Source organism: Orcinus orca, chromosome 7 (genome assembly GCF_937001465.1).
Source record: "Orcinus orca chromosome 7, mOrcOrc1.1, whole genome shotgun sequence".
Taxonomy (NCBI): domain Eukaryota; kingdom Metazoa; phylum Chordata; class Mammalia; order Artiodactyla; family Delphinidae; genus Orcinus; species Orcinus orca.
Window position 1 is genome coordinate 11,265,541 of NC_064565.1, and position 15,666 is coordinate 11,281,206.

Here is a 15,666-nt window from a genome sequence, read left to right on the forward strand (position 1 = left end):
CTCTATACTGTTTTTCATGGTGGCTGCACCAATTTACATTCCCACGAACAGTGCAAGAGGGTTCCCTTTTCTCCACACCCTCACCAACACTTATTATTTCTTGTCTTTTTGATAATAGACTTTCTTTTTTTGTTGTTGTTGTTTTTGCGGTACATGGGCCTCTCCCTGCTGTGGGGTCTCCCGTTGTGGAGCACAGGCTCCGGACGCGCAGGCTCAGTGGCCATGGCTCACGGGCCCAGCCGCTCCATGGCATGTGGGATCTTCCCGGACCGGGGCACGAACCCATGTCCCCTGCACCGGCAGGCGGACTCTCAAGCACTGCGCCACCAGGGAAGCCCTTCGATAATAGCCTTTCTGACAGGTGTGATATCTCCGTGAGGTTTTGACTTGCATTTCCCTGATGATTAGTGACGTTGAGCATATTTTCATGTACCTGTTGGTCATCTGTATGTCTTCTCAGCAGTTTTTCTTGCTCTCTGGGTTACTGTAAGTCTTTGGTTAATTTACAGAGTTCTGAAAGAGGTGATGCTGACATTCCTTGCTAGTTTTTTCATTGCTTTTATGGAAAGACAAACTTTCAGAGGTCCTTATTCTGCCATTTTTGCTGACATCATTCTGACTGTGTTTTTGCAACTGTGTTCTCTGGAGCCAGAATGCTGGCTGGGGATCCCAGTGTGACTGGTACCTCCACCCCCACTGGTAAGAGGGGCCTAGGTCCCAGGCCATCGACTTGAAGCTGCTCTAAGAAAACTCTCTACACTAGCTTTCTTAAGCATTCATCTCTCTACATCAGCAGGTGGGAGGTGATCCTTCTACTTGTTGGCTCCAGGCTCAGCTTCTCTCTGCCCTTTAGCCCCTGGGGCCACCTTTAAGAAAATATTTGTTGAATTGATCAGTGCTTGGTACCTTTGGAATTGAGCTGCTTTGATAAACTATATACTGCACCCAATGTTCGTAGTCATCTGGCTGTGTTTGGGGGTTGACCCCAGGGTAGTTAATGAGTACTTACTTCCTCGTGTTTGGATTTTACTAGATGACGTGTGTTCCTCGGTGTCCGGGACTGACCTCTGAGTCTCGATGGACCCCCTCAGTTTCCTCCTGCCCCCGTGTTGGAGGCCCAGCGCCCTGGAACGATGGAAGGCAGAGGAAGATCCTGCTCACGCTTCCTTGACCCGCTAGAAAGGTTTTCCAGGGAAATGGAATCTGAGTTATAGATTTCTGCGAGTCCTCCGGATCCTTATTTAACGCTGCGCGTGGTGCCTGCCCGGCCAGCAGTGGCCACAGTTGAGATGCTGGCCGTGGGTGTTTGCACTTAGATCACAGTAACCCCGCCAGTCCCTTTAGGTAAGAAGGCATGGAAACGCTGCCTTTCTGGTGGTCTTCCATCGGAGGCTGCTGCTTCTGCTTTCCGTGGTGAGCTGGGGGGCCACCTGCCCTCTAGCTTTTGACAGTGGGGACCCCTTTTGGGGTGGATGGTTATTATTTGTTGGCCAGATCCAGGGACCGGGCTGCCCTGGTCTGGGTCTCCCAGGGGGCTGCAGGTTCTCAGGGAAGGGAACAAGGCAAACGTGGGCATGTGTGGGAATCCCTCATCGGCTTCTTGACTGCAGGATTCCTAAGCTGGCTCAGTCCCATACTGCCCTCCTCAGATGACTGTACCATCGTCAGCATGTCCAGGGGGCTTAGGGTTTCCTCGGAGGCTCCTGGCAACCCGGGATCTCCAGGCATCCTGCCCTGCCACTGTGGACTAGACCTCTCACCTCGGTGCACTTTGGGATCTTCCCAGCGTGTTCCCTCCCCAGCCTGGACCCAACCCTGCCAGCCTCAGCTTTCACTGTGCTGCCCCCGCGGCGGGAACAATATCCTTTCTATTCGGAGTTGACTCTGCTGCCCTTTGGAGATCGCAGTGCGTAACGTGAGCTCCTGTGCAGAGGGGTGGGGGCCGAGGCGCCCCCCGCACGCCGGGAGTCCGGCGGCCCAGCCCGGCCGTTGGTGGCTGCCCGCCGCCGCACCTGCCCTCCGAGGCTGGGGTCCGACGGCCGGTCGGAGCAGGCGGCCCGCGACGCGCCGGCAGGAGGAGGCCCGCGCCATGGCCGCCCGGCTGGGCGCGCTCGCCGCGTCGGGGCTGTACCGGCGGCGCCAGCACCGGCAGAGCTCGCCGCCCGCCGCGCCCGGGTAGGTGGCCGGGGGCAGGGCGGGGGTGCGGGAGACAATGGCCGGAAAGCTGCCGCCGCGGGCCTTTCCTCGGACACCCGCCTGGCCCTTCCGACGGCGGCGGCGGCGGCGGCGGCCCGGCTGCCCCGGGCGTGAGTTCGGCGCCGGGCGTGGCGGCCATGGGGGGCAGGGCGCGGCTTAATCCAGCCGGGTTTGCTGTCCTGGGATCAGCACTCTTGGGCAGGGCGCTGAGGATGGGGCGCTCAGATAAGTTGCCCGAGGTAACCTCCACGACCGCTTTCAGACTCGGATCGCTTTCTGGCCGCTTTCTAGATGAGCACCCTGGGTGGTCAGGGAACGCGCTGGACATCACCCATCCAAAAAATGGCTAAGCTGTGACTTGAAGCCAGGGTGGACTGACTCTGAAGCCTGAACTGCTTTATCCCGGGGAGAACTGCCAGTGAGGCAATGAGGAGAGCTTCCTTTGGGACTGGGAGGGGGAACCTGTGGGTACGGGATGGACCTCAGGGCATCTCGAGGATGAGTTAGCCTGGGGTGGGGAGGACCTGAGGGGGCACTTAGATAGTGGAGCCCCCCGGAGTGAGGGTGGGGCTGGAGGAGGGGCTCCTGGACGTGTCGAAGTTGCAGGGAGTGAGAGCGGTGAGGGGTCTTTGGCATCAAAATAGCAGGTGGGACCCCCGGAGGCGTGGGGGAGGAGCTGCGGGAAGGACATGGGGTTTGCAAGGAGGGGGTGGGGATTCAGGGAGGAGACAGAGCAGCAGTCACAGAGGTGGGCAGCCTGGAGGCTGCGGGAGGAGAGCGAACCCAGAGGCTGATGCTCCGCGGTAAACGTGCGCCCCACTGTGTGCTCACGGTGCGCGCATGGCCAGGGCAGCCTTCCGGAGCCGGGCTGAGGGTTGAGCCCTCAAAGGTGTCTGGGAGGCCGTCAGGTGGGGGGCAGGGAGCAGAGGCAGCAGAGGGCCACCCGCGGGATACCTGTTGTAGCCGGGCTTGCACCTGCATCCGTGTCTCAGGCCCCTCACCAGGGGCCACACCGGGATGGGCACTGGACAAGCCCACTGCTCCGGTGGGGAATCCGGAGCGCGGGAGGCCAAGTGACTTACCTGAGTGAACGGGAACCCTCACCGGTTGGCCTCTGGATGACCGTGGACGTCTGTGGAGTGAGCCGGGAGTGGGCGACCAGGGCCCTGATGGGCCAGAGGCCAAGCTGGAGGCTGGTGGCACTGTATGGATGCAGCACAAGAACTCGAGCCGGATGAAAGGAGGGCAGGGCTGATAGCGAAGATCAGGCCTCAGGAAAGTCCCGTGTACACGCGCACGCACATACGTTCATGTGCTAACCTCAGCTTGGTATTTCTTTGAGCTTCTGGCTTGTGACTGACTGCGGGATCACCTGGCCTCAGCGACACGGACTCACCCTCGAGTGCGCAAAGGCCCCCTGTGGCCAGCCCCTGCCTGTTCCTGGGCCCTCACGCTGGCTTTCTAGGCTCTGGTGGGTGGGAGACTGGAGTGGGGGATGGTCTGGGGCTGTTGAAAAAGCAGTCGTGAACGGTCATGCCTGTGTGATGCCACCAGGAGCTGAGGGGACGAGAGAGCACGGGTCCAACCCCGTGTGACCTCAGCAGGCTTCTGACCCTCTCTGCACATCAGTTTCCTTATCTGGAACCAGCAACCTCCCCTCCCGAGGACCTGGCTCGGAGAGGACTCCCTCCAGCCGACCCCAGGCTAGAGCTCAGTGACGTCTTGCAACAAATAGGCTTGCGTTGGCTGTCAAGACTGAGAGCCTTTGGGGTGCCACGGAGGGTTGGAGAAGGGTACAGGGTAGGTGGGGGTGACCACCTCCCTCCTGCCCCACCGGCTGCCCCAGCCCATCTCAGGGAGCGGGCACTTCTGTGACGGCATCCCCATGGCCCCTGCTCGGGAGCACAGGTGTGCCCCCCCGCCCCCCAGCTCTGGGGTTTGGCCTCTAGGTGGTGGCCGTGCCCTCGGCAGTGTTTGTGTGCTGTCCAGCCGGGGCGGGGCGGCGGTGTCTCCCTGCAGGTAACCGGGCAGACTGTGCTCCCGGCTCTCTCGGGTGGAATGTGTGAAGGAGGATGTAGCATGCGCGTCTCCCTCCTTTGTCCTTGCAGGGAGCGCTGCTGGGCCCGGGCAGCAGGGGGTGGGGGGTGGGGGTGGGGGGTGGGGTCCCTGAGCTGCCGGCAACAACCGCTCTGTATCCAGCGCTTGGCCTGCCCGGCCCTGTGCTCCACGCGCTGTACCTACGCTGCAGGCAGCGAGTTCTTCGCTTCAGCTCTGCGGGGCTGGTCCTGCTCCTCTGGGGACCTCTTTGCAGATGAGGAAATGAGGCCCCGAGGAGCTGGCGCCTTCTTCCAGGTGCACAGCTGGGGGCTAGGGCTGTCAGGGTTTAACCTCGCGGGGTGGAGCCCAGAGCGGCCTCCTCCTGCAGGGGACAGCTGGCATTTTCTCTGACGGGCCTGTGGGCCGGCTGTCCAGCACATGAGCACGTCGGCCCATCCGTCTGCCTTCGGCCAGTGAGCTGGGGTGTTCTCTGCGGTCCGGAGCAGGGGCCGTGGGGACGCAGCCACAGAAGTGACGCCGGGGGTGCACCTGGCCGAGACCTGGGCTGGGGCAGCTGGTGGGGCAGGGGGGAGGTGGTCACCCCCGCACCCCACCTGTCTGTGCCGGGGCTTATTGCGAGGTGTGTCGGGGACAGACGGCAGAATCCTTGACCTGAGACTCCCAGGGACCCAGCCAGGGAACTAGACCCAGACCAGTGAAGGGCCAGCTGCTCTTTTGGGGGCCGGCTGCTGTGGTGACAGCGTGGAGACGCAGTCCCCGAACGTCTGCCCTGCGGGGAGGCCGGAGTTCTGGAGAGGCAAACCGAAGATGGGCCTGCTGTGCACTCGCTTGGTTAGGGTCCAGAGGTCTGGAACAATCTGGAAGCCTGGGGCTGCACTTGAATTCTTGTTTTGGCTTCATTTTCTGGGTCCTTTCAGTGGGGAATTCCAGGCTCAAGAGTCACAGGATTTCCTGTTGATTTCTGACTACTCCAAGACCTGCCAAGGTCTTGTTCGTGGCCAGGCACTGGAACTTCCTCCCAGCCACCTTGGGTATGTGTGTTTGGGGAGAACAAGGCCTCCAGGTTCACAGTGTTCTTGGGACAGGAAACCATGCCTGTGCTGACAGAGTCCAGCCCAGCCCATGGCGACTGGTACCGATCGCCTTGTGGCGATCAGCAGGGAGCTGGAAAGGAGGGTGGTGGCCACTGTGCACAGAGCCTCCCTGTCATCTTGGGCTCTGCCCATCCCTCCTGCCACTGTCCTGCCTTCTTGCCCCTTTGGCTTAAATATGGATGCAGGAGACGGCTTTGGTCCCCCGAGTAACCCGGGGGCAGGCAGAGGCATGCAGAGGTGCACTTGCCTGGCAAGGCTTGCCAAGGAGCCTGCCGGCCCTGCCCTTGCCGCGAGGGCTCCTCCAACAGAGCAGAGAGTGCCCCAGCCCGGCTTCCAGACCGCGTCCACGTGGCAGCGGCCCTCCGCTAGACCCACTGTCCACACCTAGACCCCTGACAGGCAGAGCCCTCGCCCACCTCCTGGGCTCATTGCACCTAGGGACCCCAGCACGAGCATTGCTCGCTTGAGAATTCTCCTCCCTGTGCTGTGGCCGTGAGGGAGGGGTGGGCTTCTGCATCCCGGGAGGCGGAACAGGCTGAAGAGGTGTTCTCAGGAGACGTGCCGCGTGCCACCGCACGCGTCTACACGATGTTGCCAACTGCTTACATCTCTCCTCACTGAGCCTGACCTTCTGTGCCCACCCAGTTGACACGAGACAAAATCTCTTTGCCGCCCTTGTAGCCAAAGGCACAGGCAGCAGGGTGCTGGGCGTTTGTAGAGACTGTCGGGGCTGACAGCCAGGCTCCTCCGGCCTGAGCCTTGGGGCCCCAGCCTGGAGCCAGCACACATCTGTCTGTGTGGCCATTTCCCCTGTAGTTTAGTTCGGATTCCACGCCTCCCGGCGGGATGTCTGCTGCTTCCCCGGGGACAGCAGTTGCCCTCTGTGGATGAGGAGGTCCGCTCCCCACTCTGCTCCCATCCCCAATATTCACAATCTCACCTTCCCCATGGTAGGGTGGTTATATGTTTTGGGGGTGCAGGTGATTTGAAACTAAGTCTTGGTGCAGGGGAAAGAGCCATTGAAGTCGGACCAATCTGTGTTCAAATCTGGACGCTGTCATCTGCTCTGTGACTTTGGGCAAGTTACTTAACCCCTCTGAGCCTTAGGAAAGCAGGGTGGCCTCGGGGGTTAAATAAGTGTGTAAACCCCGAGCCACTCCCCCGTGTCTGCCGAGTGTCCCTGACACCTCGAGAGACGGCCCAGCGCCATGACTGAGCAGCCTGGGGCCCGGTCAGTGACACTGACACGCACAGCGCCATCCGCTGCGGGCTTACAGTGGGCCAGGCACCCTGCTGAGAACTTGTGTGTCCGTCATCTAACAGCCTGTAACCCGTGGCCACGGCCGTGATTAGGGTCCTTCCACGGCTGGGCGTCTGGGCCTGGAGAGCGAGGGCCAGCCCCGGCCGCCCAGTGAGTGAGAGCAACGGACTTGAGCTGTGACTGCTCTGGCCGGTATGAGCCCGGCGAAGGCCGGGCCTGCGCCTGAGCCCCTGTGTAGGGCATCGGGGGCTGCAGGGTGTGGGGGAAGGTCGGGGCCCCAGAGTCAGGCGGGGGACCGGTTCTGATGTAGGCTTTGCCCCGCCCACCGTGGCCCTGGTGGTGGGCGGGTCACTCTCTCCAGGCCTCCGCTCGTCCATCTGGGAGATGGAGGCGCTGCGCTGGCCTTGCAGGGTTGTCACCTGGGAAGGCCACCGTGGCCTGGCATGCGCTGGCACCCAGTGTGCCCGAGGCACAAGATGGCTGCAGGGATGGGTGACCCAAGCCGGTGCCGGGCAGCGTGGCCCCGCCTGCGTGGCTCAGTCCCTGCGGGGCCAAGGCCGACCCGGGGTGAGCACAGCGCCGTCTTCACCCCAGAAAGCGTGTCCATCGAGTGCGGCCCTCAGGCCCTGACCTGCCCGTTCCTTCTTCCCGCCCAGTAACATGTCCAATGCCTTGGCCAATGCCGTGTGCCAGCGCTGCCAGGCCCGCTTCGCCCCCGCCGAGCGGATTGTCAACAGCAACGGCGAGCTGTACCACGAGCACTGCTTCGTGTGCGCGCAGTGCTTCCGGCCCTTCCCCGACGGGCTCTTCTACGAGGTGAGCGTGCTCCCCGGACCCCGCTCAGGCTCTGCCCTCTGGCAGCCTGTGGGCCACGCCTGGCCGTGGTCCTCTTGTTGAGGCAGACACGCCAGCCCTCGAGCCGAGCGGTGCTCCTTGAGGACCTTGCTGGCCACCTCGGGGCCCATCCCTTACCTGTGAGATGTGAACAGTGTTCTCCTGGTGGCCATGGGTGCTGAAGGAGAGTCGCCGTTCATCCTGTCACCTCTGGGCAGACGCTGGGGGGCCCTGGGGCGCAAACGCCCTGCCGTGGTGGCACTTACCCTCCCTGGGGTCATGCAGTAAACGTAACCCACGTGTACCAGATGGCGCTAAGTGCTCTGGTTGTAAGGCATCTGCGGGGGGGTGGTGATCAGGGAAGGGAATGTCTGAGCAGACCTGAAGGAGGTGAGAGAGCAGCGTGTACCTGCAGGAAGAGCTCTCGGCAGAGGGCACAGCAAGGGCAAAGAGGCCCTGAGGTTGGAGCACGCAGGTATTTGGGGAGCAGTGGGGGGCCGGTGTGATGGAAGCAGAGCAAAGGAGAGGGAACAGAAGAAGATGAGAGTGGGGAGGCAGATTTGCTTGGCCCCGTGGGCCTTCGTGGGGCCTCAGGCTTTCCTCCTGGGAGGGGCAGCAGCCACTGCAGGGTCTGGAGGGGAGGGGTCACATCGTCTGTCTGACCTTAGAGAAGGACCTCTGGTTGCTATGCTGAGGAGAGACTGTGTGCGGCGGGGACAGAAGCTAGGAGAACAGGTGGGACCAGAAGCTGATTATTTCGGTAATCCAGATGGAAGTGAAGGGGCCTACACTGGGCTGCACTGGGTCACAAGAGCAGATCGTTAAATTTTCAGCAGCCTTGCAAGCCAGTTGTTAAACACAGCCATTACTAAAAGTTAAATGATATAGACATACAATGAGATAAAACTGTATTAAAAACAAAGGTAACATTCGTTTTGCTGTACAGTAGAAACACAACATGGTAAAGCAACTATACTCCAATAAAAATTAATTAAAAAAAACGACAAAAGTAACAGATACTCAAAACTCACCACTTCCTAATTACTTTATTACATTTCACGATCAGCTATGCCTTTGAGGTTATGATTTGTTATTATGCCTGTGTGCTGGAAACACCGTACCGTGGTGGCTACTGACGTCTCTTCTCAGCTCCATGTGGAGGTCTGTTGGTAGCTTGAAATTGACCACGGGTGGGAATATTTATACCATAGAAATTATACCATAGAAATCAGAGCCAGTTGTGAAATGTTTACCAGCACACCAGGGCAGTGCTCAGAGGCTGGATAGATTTCCAAGCTGATGGGACGGGCTGGTAGATGGCTGTGGGGTGTGTGATCTGCCTGGCAGAGTAGGAGTTGCTGTTGCCTGTGGTGCCTCCTGGGAAATGCTGGCCGATGATGGAGGCGGGGGTGGGGGGAGGGGGGATGTGGGCAGGGCGCTGTGGATGTGCCTGCGACAGTTTAAATTCCTGCCGCCTCTGAAGGTCACTGGCTAGGGCTCTAGCCAGGTGCAGCTTAATAAGACACTCATTTTAGAGAACAGGGGAAAACCAAATACAATTATCAAGGGAGAAGAAAGCAGGGGCTTTCTTGGGGCCACACTTGGGGCCAGTGTGAGGGCCCTCCTTGCCCAGACAGATGGGGACAGCGGCTGCAGGACTCCCTTGCCCCCCTTCCTGTGTCCCTCCTTCTGTGTCCCTTCCCTGGGTCCTTTGTGGCCGCTGGGGGAATGGACTTCTCACACAGGAAACAGGGCCAAGGGCCAGCTCAATGGCCCTTCATTGAGGGCCTCAATGGACTTCTCACACAGAACTCAAACTTGATCCCCGCCCTCCCTAGCCTGACGTTCCGCCCCCAGCCCTCAGCTCGTTCCTGAGACCAGCAGGGCCGAGATCTTCTGCAAGCAGCCGTGGCCCTTTGCGGGGCTGGCCTTGCTGAGTTGCCGGCTTCTTCAAGGCCCCGCGCTTTGCACTCTCCCCAAGTCGAACAGGCCAGTCCCGTTCCATCTCCAGGCCTTGCACGGCAGCTCACTGTCTGGAATTCCTCCCCGCACCGCCCCCCCCAGCTTCCTGTGGTGGTAGCAGGTGCACAAAGTGGGGTGTTTGTCCAGCGTCCCCGAGGGCAGGTCCTCACCCAGCAGACGGGCCAGCGCAGCTCGGGTGATGACAGTGCCTTCCTTGTCCTCTGTCTGCTGGCCCCGTTTGCAGCTCGAAGGGCGGAAGTACTGCGAACACGACTTCCAGATGCTGTTCGCTCCGTGCTGCAGGACCTGCGGTAAGGGCCCCACAGGCCTCGGCGCCGCCTGGGAGGCTGCCTGGGAGGCGGGTGGGCAGAGAGCTCTGCCCCTCAGAGCATCGGCCCTGGGCTCCCGCGGGCGCCACCCTCCCGGCTCTGGGAGGGGCCCGCGGAGGGGCAGGGCACGAGGCGAGCAGGAACCTCTCTCCTCCAGGCGAGTTCATCATCGGCCGCGTCATCAAGGCCATGAACAACAACTGGCACCCCGGGTGCTTCCGCTGCGAGCTGTGCGACGTGGAGCTGGCCGACCTGGGCTTTGTGAAGAACGCCGGCAGGTGAGATGGGCCCCTCATCACGGGTCCAGGCCCGGTCCAGGCGCTGCAGGCTGCGGATGGGGCTGCCGTGCGGCCCTGTCCCTGCGAGGTGGACGGGAGAGCCCTGTCCAGTGTACGGGTGAGGACGGAGCCTGGAGAGAGTGAGGGATGGTGAGTCGGGGGCCACCCCAGGCTCGAGGCTGTTCCTGGGAGCAGGCTGACAGCATACAGCAAGGAGGAAGGCGGCCCAAGCGGGTGCCCAAGCGGCCCAAGTTGGTGCAGTGGAAGGATGAGGAGCTTTGAGTCAAGTTCCTGCCTGCCCGGCCACCCCCAGTGCTGGCCCCGGCCGTCCACCGCCGTCCTCACGCCCCACGAGCACTGCTGGAGGGACAGCACTCAGCTGGGGCCCAGGTTTCCTCAGCAGGCTAAGCTGTCACCTTCCACGAAGACTTGCTCTTTTCTCCCCGCCTCCTACCCGACCCCCCACTGTCCCTGCACCATCACACCCACAGCCAGGACCTTCCCTCCCCCTCCCCGACGGATGGGCACCCCTGCCGCCCGGCATCTGTGCTGCCCCCCTGCCTTGTCAGAGTGGGGGCTGTGTCCCTGCACCCCAAAGCCCTGCTCACCCCACACACCCTCTCCAGCAGGGGCTCATGGCTCTGGTCCGCTCTCTCTCCCTTTCTAAGGGCTCAGGCTTGGTGGCCCCCAGGGTTCAAAGCACCCTCTGAGCCTTCTTTCCACAGCAATTGCCTGCAGCCCTCCCCAGCCCACCAGCCGCGTCCTCCCGTCTGCTCCCCATCGCCCAGGCTGGTCGGTGTCTCCGCGGCCTTCACGGCAGCCCCCGCTCCTCTCTGGGCACCCAGGCCCCCGTGTTCTGGGAGTTTCCCCCTACTTCACGGCTGCGCTGCCCCTCTCCTCTCCTGGCTCACTTTCCTCCACCCGTCTCTCCACGTTGGGCTCCTCTGGGGTTCTGCACCGGGCCCAAAGTCCCGGGGCCTCACATGGTGAGTGTGTGCTGGGCAGTCCAGATGTCCGCCTCCACCCCAGACCTCTCCCAGAGTACCCACTGCCCACGTGCCAGCTCCACTTGGTGCCCAGAGGGCACCCCAAATGCCACGGAGCCCAACCAACCAACCGACTCCGAGTTTCCCCTCTGCCGACAGCCAGGCCTCAGGGAAGAGCAGGCCTGCCTCATTCGCAGCGCCCTAGCTGTCCATCTCCCATGCCCTCCCATCTGGGCACTTGTCACATTCTCTGGTGCCTGTCGAGCACCCCTTCCTGACGCTGCCGTCGTGGTCTCGCCCATCTGCCTGCGCCACCAGAGACGCGTGTTGTCCGTCTTGGTGTCTGCAGAGCACTCAGTAGCAGCCTGGGTATTGGGTGCGGATCTGAGAGACCATCGGGGGGTAGACAGTGCAGCGGGGCGGGGGGTGTCCCATGCTGGTCCGTGGGGTCACCTGCCGGGTGTGGGCCTGAGCCGCAGCTCACGCTGGGACCCCTACTCCGGTGCTCTGCTGGAAAAATCCGGAAGAGGCTGGACGTGCTCAGGAAAGTAAAGTATCACTGTGATGAAAGGAGTGCGGGGGCCCTACGCACACCCTCCAGCCCAGGTCAGCGCTCTGAAGCCCACGGGGCAGAACTTCAGAGTCTGCGCGGGGCAGGCCCACCGTAGGGCCACCAGAACCACAGTCCACACTGCTGCCTTTGCCTCCGCTTTGCCATTCTTGGGTCAGAGGGAAGAAAAGTTCTGGGGAGGGAGTTGTGTTAACCAAACAGAATAACCTTCAGTTATTCAAGTACAGTTATGTTTATGGTCAGTATAATCAAGTACAAGAAAGGACCGGTGAGGGCGATCAGGCCACCCTATAAGCAAAACGGCTCAAAGCTTGGCCCGCCGGGACTGGTGGAAGCCTCTTGGGAAGGAGTGGGGCTCTGCCCCTGCTGGGTCTGGGTTGGTGGGAGCCGGGTTCGCAGGTTGGGCCTTGCCCTCCCCGCCCCCCGGCGGCGACAAGGCTCAGCTCCCTGTGGCCGTCCACCCATAGTGTGTGTTCCACGGGGACCCGGGAGGGACCGGGCAGCTGCTGAGAAGCCCTGGGGGTTGTCGGGCGCCTGCAGGTCTGTGTGTGGGTTTCTGGCGGGAGGGATGGAGAGCTGATGTGCCTCACGGGCCCCGCCCGTGTTGCTGGCTGTCACCTGGTGACCACCCTGAAATGTGCTTACAGTGCTGGGTTCTAATGTATAGCTTGTGTTCCGTAAATGCAGAGTCCTTTGGCAAAGGTGCCACAAAGGGACCTCAAAGCACCTTGCACTTGAGAGAAAACCTTTAGACTCCCCCCCCCGCCCCCGCCCAGCTTCCAGTGCCCCCTCTTCCCGTGGGCCGTTTGCAGCTGTCTCCGGCATCCTCTCTGCAAAGCTTCACCGCAGCGCGTTTCTGTCGGGGGAAGGAGGCTGGGAACCTCGCAGGCGGCCCTTGGGAGAGAAAGACGCTCATTGTTCAGGGAATGTTTCTGGCCTCCTTGCCCCCTCAGCAGGGGGTGACGTTGCTGAGTGTCTTGTAGCTGTGAGTGAGCAGGGCCAGTCTCCGCAGGGGGGTGGCCGTCTGGTCCCTTCTGTGCTCCCCGTTCAGGGATTTGCGTGGCAGAGAAGACAGGACTCAGTGCCGGGTGACGAGTTCGGGCCTCGGAGCAGGTGGTGGCGGCCCGCTGAGCCTGCAGTGTGTTTTCTCGGGGCCGCTGGGGCGGAGGCGGGCTCCTCCTTGGTGGTGAGTCTGAGGGCCGGTCCTTGTGGACGAGGCGGTGCTCAGGGCGGTGGCCCCCGGCTCACAGCTCCGACCTGGCGCTCAGCGAGCTCTCGTTGGTCTTCCCGTCGGCGCTGGGGGGCGGCCCCGGGAGCCTCTTGCCACAAAGCAGGCTGCACAGGGCGTCTCGGAACTTCTCGGCCACGAAGAAGTACATGATGGGGTCGAGGGCGCCGTTGAGGCTGCTGAGGCAGGACGTGATGCGGTTGCCGAGCGCCAGCGCGCGCTGGGCGGCGCACGAGGCGCGGTGGCCGCGGTACCGCAGCACGTAGACGGAGCGGTGGACGTGGTAGGGCACGAAGCAGACGAGGAAGATGGCCAGCACGGCGGCGATCATGCGCACCGCCTTGTTCTTGAGGCGCCGCTCCACGCGCGGGCCCTGCCGCAGGCTGCGGATGATGAGCAGGTAGCAGGTGACCGTGGTGACGAACGGGAAGGTGAAGGCCACGGCCAGAGACGCAAAGGCGTGCTGGGAGGCCTTCTCCCTGTACAGCTGCAGGCAGACCACCGTGCGGTTGGTCCGCACCGTCTGTGGGCTCACCAGCAGCGGGGCCATGGCCACGGCCACCATCACCCAGAGGAAGGCGCAGGCCAGGTGGGCGTGGAGGGGCCTGCGGAGCTTGAGGGACTTGACGGGGTGCACGATGGCCAGGAAGCGGTCAGCGCTGATGCAGGTGAGAAAGTAGATGCTGGCGTACATGTTGAGGTAGAAGAGGAAGCCGGTGAGCCGGCACGGGATCTCCCCAAACGGCCAGTGGCTCCCTGAGAAGTGGTAGACGAGGCGGGTGGGCAGGACCAGCACGCAGGACAGGTCGGCGACGGCCAGGTGCATCAGGAACACGTTGGCAGGGGTGCCGGACTTGTGGTCCCGGACGAAGAGCCACAGGGCCAGGGAGTTGCCAACAAAAGCCAGGATGAAATCCAGGAGGTAGAAGGAGGCAAAGAGGACGTTCTCCAGTGGCGTCTCTTGGCCACATTGCTCCGTGGGGGCCAGGGAGGAGTTGGCCATCAGGCCTGGGGAAGCCACCTCGAGGCCATTCATGCTTTGGCTGGAGGTAGAGCCCGGGGCTGAGCCTGGAGGGAACAAGCAGACAGGCCCCGGAGAGCCTGCGACCGGCGGGGCGTCACCCTCTGCAGACGTGAGCCCTCGGAAGCCTGCGGTGCCTGCCGACCCCGACCCTGTTCCACGCTCGGCATTGCCTCGGGGGCCACTGAGGACACCTCCTGGGTCCATCTGGGGGTGGGCAGGCATCACAGGCTCTCTGAACTTCAGCAGGAAGCAAAACCAAAACCAGGGACTGGGTGCTAAGCTGCTGCTGGGGCCGGCTCCCCACTGTGCAGCCACGTCCCTACAGGGCATGTGAAGGCCCTGGCTGGACCCTGGTGATCCGGAAGGCCACCTCTCAGTCCTGGGGGATGGAGTCAGCACCACAGGGAGAGCGTGGTGACCCGTCTGTCTGAGGCTCTGGGGGGTGCGAGGGCGGGGGGCGGAGCCCCACGTTTTCTGTCCCTTTCCCCTGTGTGCTGTCTGAGGGGCGGGGTGCATGGGGCCCCTGAGCCCCATTTCTCATGGGTGGGTGGGCGGGTCACCTATTCCTGAGGGCCCAGTGTGTAGAGCTCGGCCATCTTCTCTTCAGCCTCGGGAGAACCCCGCGCACCCCTCCCTGACCCGCCCGCCCACCGGCTTCCCCAGTTCTCCCGGCACCCGCCACCCGCCACAGGAGGGCCTGGCTGGGAATGCAGTGTCCGAGTGTCAGGGAGGGCAGAGGCCTGCTCTGTCTGCCGGCACCGGAAGGCCATCCGGGCCTGGGTCCCAAGGTCTCTTGAACTTTCTGGACTTAGCCCACTGGCCCCACGGTAGGCATCTTAGCGAGTGGAGACCTGTGGTTTAGAAAGCCCTTGGGCCCCAGGCCTGCAGGGGGTATTTGACCACCCAGGGTAGTTTAACTACCAAGAGGCGGATTCTTTCCCAGGAGAGGAAGAGCCATTTCTCCCAGAGGTAGAGAGACCTGCCAGGGTTTTCTGGCCAAGATCTGCAGCCCCGGAGAGGCCCGGGGCCCAGGGAGGCGGCCTGTCTCTGCCTGGCCTCGCCCGCCTGGTTTACCTACACCTGAGGGGCCGCGCAGCTCGGAGCCCTACCGGCCTTGCTAACAAGCCGTTTCTGTCTGCCGACCCCAGGTCTGAGCGGGTGACCCTTGCTGCCGCCCCAGCAGACAGAGTAACAGGTTCCTATTTTGATTTTGGTCAACTCGGGAGATCCACAAAGGAGAGGGAAGGTCCCTAACACCCCACCTCCCTCGCCAGGCCTGGGACCCGGGGGTGTGGGCAGGAGAAGGCAGGACAGCCGGGCCAGAGCGCCCTCTGTCCACACCCCACACAGTCCACAGTCCCGAGCTGGGGTCGGTTTCAGCCTCGCGCGCCCCTACCTGCAGCGCAGCTTCTGGGGCTCCCCTGAAGCCCCGCCCCCCAACACCTCCACTCCCTGCCTGTGTGGTTGGGCTGCAGGGGGGCAGGAGAGGCGGGAAGCAGCAGGAAGCGGGGCAGCCTGCGTGGCGTCGTGTCCCGGCCGAGCCACAGGACCCGGAGCAGGTTGCCTGCAAGCTTCTTAGCCCTCCCCTTTCATGCCCTGGCAGGGCTGACAGGTGCCCCATGGGCATGGGCGCGTCAGCCCTGAGGAGGAGGCTGGGTGCCGTCCCCAGGCACGGATTCCCACAGTAGAGGGAGGGAGGGTGGTCCAGACGGCGGGGACGAGGGGCTGTCGGGCCGGCAGCAGCTTCGTGCCTCGTGAACCACCACAGATGGCCGCGGGTGAGTGGCAGAGAGCATCTGGCCCGTCGTCCTCAAGCCGAGGGCGGGCGCTTGCCCGATCGTGTCA

At 62.5% G+C, this 15,666-nt stretch overlaps 2 protein-coding genes across 10 annotated transcripts in view; one reads left to right on the forward strand and one right to left on the reverse strand.

Annotated features, from left to right (window-relative positions):
- Positions 1 to 15,666, forward strand: part of LIMS2 (LIM zinc finger domain containing 2) — a 38,318-nt gene that overhangs the window by 13,902 nt on the left and 8,750 nt on the right. For 3 of the 8 annotated variants that reach the window (XM_049712178.1, XM_004276864.3, XM_033400158.2), the window contains exons 2-4: positions 7,266 to 7,425; positions 9,650 to 9,716; positions 9,892 to 10,012. In XM_049712178.1, the coding sequence (XP_049568135.1) occupies positions 7,266 to 7,425; positions 9,650 to 9,716; positions 9,892 to 10,012 (348 nt within the window). Of the gene's footprint in view, positions 1 to 400; positions 1,345 to 1,409; positions 2,176 to 2,298; positions 2,436 to 7,265; positions 7,426 to 9,649; positions 9,717 to 9,891; positions 10,013 to 15,666 lie in introns of those variants that run through there. The other 5 variants (XM_033400155.2, XM_049712177.1, XM_033400153.2 and 2 more) reach the window with 5 other exon arrangements.
- The window catches only part of GPR17 (G protein-coupled receptor 17), a 397,229-nt gene continuing 391,588 nt past the window's right edge, over positions 10,026 to 15,666 (reverse strand). Inside the window, exon 2 of one of the 2 annotated variants that reach the window (XM_049712175.1) lies at positions 10,026 to 15,395. In XM_049712175.1, the coding sequence (XP_049568132.1) occupies positions 12,814 to 14,355 (1,542 nt within the window). In that variant the 5' untranslated portion in view covers positions 14,356 to 15,395 and the 3' untranslated portion in view covers positions 10,026 to 12,813. The remainder of the gene's footprint in view (positions 15,396 to 15,666) is intronic. The other variant, XM_033400152.2, reaches the window with a different exon arrangement.